This window comes from Nicotiana tabacum, chromosome 7 (assembly GCF_000715075.1).
Source record: "Nicotiana tabacum cultivar K326 chromosome 7, ASM71507v2, whole genome shotgun sequence".
In the NCBI taxonomy this organism is placed as follows: domain Eukaryota; kingdom Viridiplantae; phylum Streptophyta; class Magnoliopsida; order Solanales; family Solanaceae; genus Nicotiana; species Nicotiana tabacum.
The window spans coordinates 23,012,920-23,022,611 of record NC_134086.1 but is presented as its reverse complement, the minus strand read 5'-3'; the positions used below and the strand labels follow the sequence as shown (position 1 = coordinate 23,022,611).

Here is a 9,692-nt window from a genome sequence, read left to right as displayed (position 1 = left end):
ATTTATTTATTCGAGTTTTAACTCTCAGTTCACTTTGTTTGTGCTAATACAGGAGTTTCTATTGAATGCGAAGAAGTAGAAGCGCAAACAATCTCCTTCCTCTCGATCCTGAAATTGAACGAACACTTCACAGATTGAGGAGGGAGGTGGATGCTAGAACCAGAATTGAAAGAGAGTTGGACATCATAGTTCAACCACAGCCAATTGAGATGGTAGGTAATGAAGAACGCGCGGTGATTGAAGCCGCAAGACCCAGTCTGGCTAATATGACTCAGGCTATTGTGAAGCTTGATATCACTGGGCACTTTGAGCTGAAACAATACATGGTGTAGTTGATCCAATCCACAGGGTTGTTTGTGGGTTTACCACATGAATACCCGCAGAGGCACATTCAGAATTTCTTGGAAATTACGGATACCTACAACTATCCGAACATTTCCAAGGACTATGTTAGGATGACACTTTTCCCCTTTTCACTGATTGGGGAAGCTAAGGAGTGGTTGAATAAAGAGCCAGCAAATTCAATCCGCACTTGGGATGATCTGGCGAGGAAATTCTTAATCAAGTTTTTCCCCACTAAGAAAACAAAGGTATTGAGGAGTCAAATTCTTGGGTTTGAACAACGAGCTGGCAAGACATTGCGTCAAGTATGGGAAAGGTACAAGAAGATGCTCAGAGACTATCCTCATCATTGCCAGACAGATGAGGTATTGGGTCACACTTTTGTAGATGGGTTAGATGATGCTTCAAAAATGAATCTTGATTCAGCTTGTGGGGGTAGTTGCATGGCCAGACCGTATAGTGAAATCCAAATCTTGTTGAATAACTTCACTGCTAATGATAATAACTAGCAAGGTGAGGGTGATTCACGAAAGGCAGTTAAGCAAAAATCAGATGGGTTACTTGAGTTATACGAAGTGTCAGCCATGAGAGCCGATATTGCAAAGCTGGCCAATCAGATGACTAGGATGACAATGCAGCAACCATAGACAATGCAACACATACAACAAATGACTATTTGCTGCGAACTCTATGGTGACAGTCATATGAGTGATATGTGCCCCACGAATCCAGAATCCATCTATTATGTGGGGTAACAGAACAGAGGTCCACCGAATCAGCATGCAGAATACGGGAATTCTTACAATCCAAATTGGAGAAATCATCCCAACTTCTCATGGGGTGGAAATCAGCATAGACCCCAAGGGAATTTCAATCAGCCTCAGAGACCACCCCAACAAATGGAAGAAAGTACCAATGGTCTGCTAAAGAAGTTGTTGATTGACAATCAGCAACTCAGGACCGACTTGAGAAATCTTGAAAGGCAAATGGGGCAGTTAGCAACAAATCAAAACACTAGACCTGCAGGCGCTCACCCCAGTGATACAGAAAAGAACCCTTAAGTGAATGCAGTTACACTTAGAAACGGGAGGGAGCTAGAGGAAGTGCCAAAGAAAAAGAAAGACAAGCCCATACCTGAGGGAGAGTTGATCCCTAAAGTGACTCAAGAGCCAAAGAATGCTGCTGAAATTTCAGAGCCAATGGAGGCTCCAAGACCACCACCACCTTTTCCCCAGAGATTGCTTAAAAAGAATGATGATCGCATGTTCACAAAATTCCTCTCTATGTTGAGTCAGGTTCAATTGAATATCCCACTTGTTGATGTGCTTCGTGAAATTCCAAAGTATGCTAAATGCATAAAAGATATAGTTGCTCACAAGAGAAGATTAACTGAATTTGAGACAGTGGCACTTACTGAGGAGTGCACTTCAAGGGTCCAAAATAAGCTCCCTCAAAAGCTTAAGGATCCTGGCAGCTTCACGATTAATGTGTGCATTGGCAATATTGATGTGGGTCATGCTCTTTGAGATTTGGGGGAAAGCATAAATATAATGCCCCTGTCCTTGTTCAAGCAACTGGGCCTGGGAGCTCCAAGGCCCACTACTGTGATGTTACAGCTGGCTGACAGATCGATAGCACACCCTGAAGGGGTGATTAAAGATGTGTTGATGCAGATTGGGAAATTCATCTTCCCTGCTGATTTCATCATCCTTGATTATGAGGCTGACGAAATGGTTCCAATAATATTGGGGCAACCTCTCTTAGCTACTGGTGATGCAATTATCAAAGTAAGAGAGGGAAAGATGATTTTGAGGGTAGATGATGAGGAAGCAGTTTTTAATGTCTACAGAGTAATCCAACTTCCCCGCCACTATGAGGAGCTCTCAATGATATTTGTTGTTGAGGACGATGAGTAGATTCATTATCCGAATGTATATCTAGACAATTCTCTAGATAAAGCACTTATGTTGCTTGACAGCCTGGGGGTTGATGAGGAGGTTGAGGAGATGATGCAAATCCTTGATACATCTTGTGCGTACCTGCAAGGGACGCACCCCTTCGAGCCTTTGAATAGACCAGAGGGGCCTCATCCAAAGCCGTCAATTGAGGAAACCCCAAAATTGGAACTTAAACCCCTTCCACCCCACCTGCAATATTCTTATTTGGGTGACTCTGACACTTTACCTGTTATTGTCTCGTCTGACTTGTCTAAATTGCAGGAAGAAAAGCTGTTGAGATTGCTACGTGAGCACAAGCGAGCACTTAGGTGGACTATGTCTGACATTAAGGGCATTAGTCCAGCCTTCTGCATGCACAAAATCCTCATGGAGGACGGACACAGGCCTAGTGTAGAGCAACAACGCTGACTCAATCCAATCATGAAAGAGGTAGGAAGAAAAAAAGTGGTTAAGTGGCTCGATGCAGGTATTGTATTTCCTATCTCAGACAGCAAATGGGTAAGCCCTGTCCAATGTGTACCCAATAAATGGGGGATGACTGCAGTAGTTAATGAGAATAATGATTTAATACCTACAAGAACTGTCACCGGGTGGAGAATTTGCATTGATTATAGAAAATTGAATAATGCCACCCGGAAGGACCACTTTCCCCTCCCCTTTATTGACCAAATGCTTGATAGATTAGCTGGACAGGAGTACTACTGCTTCTTATATGATTACTTGAGGTATAATTAGATTTCTATAGCCGAGAGGACCAAGAGAAGACCACTTTTACGTGTCCTTATGGCACATATGCGTTCAAGGGAATGCCCTTTGGTCTTTGTAATGCACCTGCGACTTTTCAAAGGTGTATGATGACCATTTTTACTGACATGGTTGAGATGTTTGTGAAAGTGTTCATGGACAATTTTTTTGTGTTTGGATGTTCTTTTGATAACTGCTTGATGAACCTTGATAAAGTACTTGCTAGGTATGAAGAAACTAACTTGGTGCTAAACTTGGAAAAGTGCCATTTCATGGTACGTGAAGGTATAGTCCTGGGGCACAAGGTGTACAAAGATGGTTTGCAGGTGGACAAGGCAAAGGTGGAAGCGATTGAAAAATTGCCTCCACCGATATCTGTCAAAGGCATACGCAGTTTCTTGGGCCATGTAGTTTTTTATCGTCGTTTCATTAAAGATTTCTCGAAAATTTCCTCTCCCTTGTGCAGGTTCTTGAGAAAGATGTCGCCTTCAAATTTGATGATGCCTGTCTGAAGGCATTCGAGGAGCTGAAAGGAAGGTTGGTTATTGCACCAATCATAATTGCTCCGAATTGGGAGCATACATTTGAGTTGATGTGCGATGTGAGCGACTTAGCTGTTGGTGCTGTCTTGGGGCAAAGGAGAAATAAGATATTCCACTCCATCTACTATACGAGCAAAACTCTGAATCCAACTAAGATGAACTACACCGTCACTAAAAAAGAGTTGCTTGAAGTGGTGTGGGCATTTGACAAGTTCAGGTCATATCTTGTGGGGACCAAAGTCATCGTCTACACAGATCATTCAGCTATCAGATACCTATTTGAGAAGAAGGACGCAAAGCTGAGACTGCTTCGGTGGGTCCTGCTATTGTAGGAGTTTGATTTAGAGATCCGAGATCACAAAGGAACAGAGAACCAAGTGGCTGATCACTTGTCTAAGTTAGAAAATCGGAACCATGTGGCTAAAGGGGGTGCAATCAAAGAAACATTCCCTGATGAGCAGTTATTGGCAATCAACTCAAGCACAGCCCCGTGGTATGCAGATTATGTGAACTTTATTGCGAGTGGGGTGACACCACCAGAATTGACACCAGACAATAGACGAAGGTTCTTGCATGATGTGAGGCTCTACATGTGGGATGAGCCATTCTTATACAGGCTATGTGCAGATCAGTTGATGCGGAGTTGTGTTCCTGAGGAGGAGATGGGTGCCATACTTCATAGTTGTCATGTCTCATCATACGGAGGCCATCACGGTGGAGACAGGATTGCCCAAAAAGTGCTACAATCAGGTTTCTATTGGGAAAAATTGTTTAGGGATGCACACGCCTTTGTTAAAATGTGTGACAGGTGACAAAGAACCGGGACAATCACTAAGAAGCACGAGATGCCGCTGCAAAATATCCTGGTAGTGGAGCTTTTTGATGTTTGGGGAATTGACTTCATGGGACCTTTTCCATACTCGAACGACCATAGATACATCTTAGTGGCAGTTGATTATGTGTTTAAGTGGGTGGAGGCCATTGCTCTTCCCTCTAATTATGCAAAGGTGGTGGTATGCTTTGTCAAGAAGCATATCTTCACATGCTTTGGAACTCCCAGAGTGTTGATTAGTGATGGAGGTACGCATTTCTGCAATAAACTGTTAAACAATGTCCTTGCAAAGTACGGGGTCAAGCATAAGGTCTCCACTGCCTATCACCCATAGACGAGTGGTCAAGTGGAGGTTTGAAACAGAGAGGTAAAGCAAATTCTTGAGAAAGAAGTGAGTGCAAATAGAAAAGATTGGGCCGAAAAGTTAGACGACATATTGTGGGCGTATTGAACAACATACAAAACTCCCATAGGTGCTTCTCCTTATAGATTGGTGTATGGGAAGGCATGTCACTTGCCCGTCGAACTTGAGCACATGGCCTATTGGGAAATAAAGAAGTTGAACATGGATGGGGACTTTGCTGGAGAGAAGAGGTTGCTGCAACTCGATGAGCTCGAGGTGTTTCGATTACATGCATATGAGAATGCCAAGTTGTATAAAGAGAAGACTAAGAGGTGGCATGACAAGCACATTCAACATCGAGAGTTCGAGCCAGGGCAAGAAGTTCTGTTGTTCAATTCGAGGTTTAATCTTTTCCTCGGAAAGCTTAAATCTCATTGGCCGGGCCCTTTTGTTGTGGTAAGCGTGAAGCCTCATGGAGCCATGGAGTTGAGAGATATGAGTTACACTGGCACATTCTTGGTGAACGGTCAATGGATAAAACATTACTGGGGTGGTGACATTGCACATCACAAGACCTCATTGGACTTGAAGGATGCTTGAGAACATGTTGAGTCGTGCCGCGACATTAAATCAGGCGCTGGATGGGAGGCAACCCATTGAAATGTTGTAACCATCGTGCCACGACGTTAAATAAGGCGCTGGTTGGGAGACAACCCAACGATAGTAGTAGTGTTTGGGTTTGAGCTTTAACTTACTAAGAAATGCAGGCGACGAAGGGCGGGTGAAAGGACCATCAACGAGGAGCAAAACAGGTGAAAATAAATGCAAAAATAAACGCCCAGGAATGCGACTTCGCGCCCACTTCGTGCACAAGTTCGCGCGTCTGGGCGAACCATTCTGCCTGGAACAAAACAGCACCGCGCGAAGAAACGCGCGAACTCCAAACTTCACGCGTTTCTTCGCACACCTGGATCTTGATTTCATCCATTTTTTCATCTCATCCTTGCACGCACTCAACTCCAAAGGGTTGTTCTTGCTCATAAATTATTCCAATATCCTCTTGAAAGCATCATATAGGATCCTCATCCTGCAATGTATACATATCACAATTAAAGCCTATTTTTCATCAATTAACCATAATATGTCATTGGAATATAATCAAGCGGAAGCATAAACAATAGCAAAATCACCTAGATTTCGCCTATTATCAACACCCCACACTTAATTCATTGCTAGCCCTCGAGCAATCAACTATACTCTCTAGAGAATCCTTCATTCCACCATTTCCCTTAACGCATTACACCGAAAACAATGTACATGTATTCCGCCTAGCAGTGAACAATCCTAGCCCCAAAGTCGACTCTCAAGTGCCATGCACTATTCACACTTCCTCAAAGTACTCTACACAGAAGTCAAGACTTGCTTTTCCGTCATGAATCATATGCCCTCACAATTACATCAACACAAACTGAGTTCAATTCACCACATTCAATTCATATACTCACATATATCCAGGAAATCACTCACTCTCACAAAAGAGGTCACATGCATGCAATTGGTACCATAAGCTTGCCCTTAATGTAAATCTTTACTAATGTAAGCTAGCTCGATCCAAAATCAATTAGGGCTTTTTCATGGTTGTAATGTGGGCTAAGGGTCGAGTAGGATGTATTTAGGAATAGTGACTTAACCCCTAAGCACTTTAACGCATCACATGAGCAATTTTTAGCGCAAATTCTTCAACCCACTTCTCATTCACACACAATATTATCCCACAAATACTCCCTTCTTCTTTAAGCACTCTATTAATTCATTCCCACTAGCTGGAACAAGACACAATGTAATCATCTCTTCTTTTTTTTTTTTGATTTTTTTTTCCAGTTTATTCTTCTTGTCACTCAATTTCTGCTAGTGGTGTATTCGTTTACAACATAAGTTCACCTTTTATCCTTTTATTGGTTCCACTCAAAAGCCACCCCACACTTATTTCCTTCTTACTTCTTTTAGCGCTCCTCTCACAATTGAAGTACGTTAAGAGTTAAAAGGATCAAATCAATGTCAATTAAGAACAAAAGGGTATAGGCTTGTAATGCGGGTGCCAAACAAAAGTCTAAAGGCTCAAAAGGGTTAACTAGGGACAAATTTTATTTGTGATGAGAAATTAAGCTCAAAAAGGTCAAAGAAAGCCTAGCATCATTTTTCAAACCGAGCATCACCTAAAATTTCGCTTCAAATCACATACCGGGCAAGTTCTAGACACAAGTACAATACATGGACTAGACAAAACTCACAACACATGGCATAAAACTCATTCCAGATCAGCTCATCAAGACACTCCATCACGAGTATTCAATTCAGTAACAAACATACAAATTAAGGCACTTTCAGTGAGATTCAACAATTAGGACTAAGCGTTACACTCTAGGGTCTATTGTGTTCAGGTGTGTCAACTCTATGGGTTCTCTTTCAATTTTATATCTAGTAGCCCATTACCTAATCTATAAATCAAAAAGAAAACAAAAATAAAAACTACCTATGCCCGGTTCAAGCTAAACCCTTGGAAAAGAACTACGGCTTAAAGAAAAACCAAGGGGGAATTACTACACTACCTAAGAAAAAAATAAAAAATCTTTTTGTTGTTTTCTCTAGACTCACTTCCCTCAAGAAAATCGTCTAAAAGATCCGTCATCAGGAAGAGCCTACAATTTTTTTCAGTTTTTCAGTTTTTTTTTCTCAACTCAGTCCCTCAAGAACCCCATCGAAAGGGATCTGTCGTCGGGCCGAGCCATTTATCAAAATTAACAAAAAAAACTACTCCTGCTTTCTCACCCAAAAACCCAAATCCCTTCTTCCAAACTCTCCCAACTCCTTCATCAAATTCTAGCACCCCTGCCCCCATCCCCCTCTCACGATTTTCTTCCCCAACTTAAGTAGCATCCTCCCCATTCTCCTTCACAAGGTATGAGCCCTAGTTGTAGTTTTCTTTCGTTTTCTTTCTTTTTCTCTTTCTATTTTCAGATTTTTTTTATGTTGTATCTTATGCCATTAGTGTAGATGTGTTATGTTATTTATTGTTCAAACTTGGTGAAATATGTTGTGGGGTTAATTTGTTGTAAGTGTGAGATGGGTAGTACTTGATTTGGTTTATGGATGAGATTTTGTGGGAGGCCTTTGTTGTAAGACCCTTAGAAAAGAGTTTTGAGAGCCTAATGCCCACAAGGTGTTTGTGGAAAGGCCTAAATGAGCATGGTTATGTAGTTGTGACCAATTTTGTATGTGAAGTCTGAGTAACCGTATTAAGTCACACTATTTTTGTTGGGCTAAGCTAATGTGTCCACGTTTTGCAGGTATCATGGCATCATCGAGAAAGCGCCAAGCCATGAGTCCATCTTCAAGCCGCCAAAGGGTAGCCCATGCACGTCCCTATGACAACAACAAATTTGTCTCCCCTGAGGCTCAGACCCATTTAACAGAGAAGGCTGCCAAGAAGCCAATTCCGGAGAGGGGTATTGACATCAAAAAGGTCAAGGAACGATGCCCACACATGTACAATGAGTTGATGGAGCGGGGTTTGCAGGCCTTCATTGACAAGCCAGGGGAGGCTAATGTAATGGTTGTACGCGAATTCTATACTAATCTACCAGATCATGTCAACCATGTGGTCATAGTGCGCCGCAAGGCGGTGGATGCCTCCATTGAGGCGATACGCATAGCATATCAGTTGCCCGACCCTCTGCCTAGGAATACTGACTTTTATGAATATGGACGAAATCCAACCGATGCCAAGTGGGAGCGCTTCTTTGATGACATTTGCGCACTAGGAAAAATGGTAGAGTGGCTGGAACATGGAGAGAAGTTCTACTCCTCCGTCTTAACTCCAGAGGCGAAGAGCTGGCTGTATGTGATTAACAGTCGCCTTATTCCCTCCAAAAATACTACGGAGGTGAATGGACCCCGGGGTGCATTGCTTTGGTGTTTTGTCAAGGGTCTTCCCTTCGACATAGCCAAAGTGATCCACGATGAGATACTTATCTGATGCCCCCAATGCCTGTATGGGTTCTTTTTCCCATCCTTGGTGACTAAGCTTTGCAGGAAAGTGCAAGTACCTGAAAATACTCGTGTGGACGGGCTGGTAAGAAAAAGCCACAAGATCTGACCTGGCAAGAACACCTTGGGGTCAGCCCCAGCAGCAGTGGCAGGTGGAGAGGATGAGAGTGGTTCTAGTGCATCGGAGGAGGAAGAGGAAGAGCAAATAGATGTGGAGGGCGAAGCACAGGCCCATGCGCCCAGCGCAACAGCTACAGCACTGTCACGAGTAGCGTCATCTTCAGGAACTGCCAGAGTGTCCCGGCACACCACATTGGAGCAGGAGGTGGCTGGTCTATGCACCTCCATGAATGATTTGGGCACTCGCGTGGACGTGATAGCTGACCGACAAGTCAAGTCAGAAAAGAAGTTTATGGGTTAGCTGCGAGCTTTGGGGCGTGCATGCAACGTGAACCCCGAAACCGTTTCGGATCAAGAGTGAAGCTTCAGAGAAGTCTCTTTACCTCACTGCTCTTTTAAATTTTAAGCCATGGGGACATGTCTTTTTTTTTAAGTATGGGGTGGGGGATTCCTTCATTGTATGTTGTATGTAGTTGTACAAATTACCGGGTTGTTTTGTTTGTTTCATGTTGACTTGATAGTTATTGTTAAGCATTAGTTTTTTTTGTTAGTTTAGATAAATGGATCGGCCCGACGACGGATCCCTTTCGACGGGGTTCTTGAGGGACTGAGTCGGGGGAAAAAAATGAAAAACTGAAAAAAATTGTAGGCTCTTCCTGATGACGGATCTTTTAGACGATTTTCTTAAGGGAAGTGAGTCTAGAGAAAAAAATAAAAAGATTTTTTATTTTTTTTTGGTTTAATTTAAATAATCCCCCTTGGTT

General features: G+C 42.8%; 1 protein-coding gene across 1 annotated transcript; it reads left to right on the top strand.

Moving 5' to 3' along the window:
- The first annotated feature begins 1,541 nt into the window (after nucleotides 1-1,541).
- LOC142162016 (uncharacterized) lies at nucleotides 1,542-2,258 on the top strand. The gene is made up of 2 exons (XM_075218313.1): nucleotides 1,542-1,748; nucleotides 1,914-2,258. Exons 1-2 carry the CDS (start codon nucleotides 1,542-1,544, stop codon nucleotides 2,256-2,258), a joined length of 552 nt encoding a protein of 183 aa, XP_075074414.1.
- The last annotated feature ends 7,434 nt before the right edge of the window (nucleotides 2,259-9,692 follow it).

What these genes read in the sequence shown, in the direction of transcription:
- LOC142162016 (XM_075218313.1), top strand. Translation starts at nt 1,542, where the DNA reads ATGGAGGCTCCAAGACCACCACCACCTTTTCCCCAGAGATTGCTTAAA. An exon ending in TAACTGAATTTGAGACAGTG is followed by an intron (nt 1,749 to 1,913) that starts GCACTTACTGAG and finishes TCCTTGTTCAAG; the next exon opens with CAACTGGGCCTGGGAGCTCC.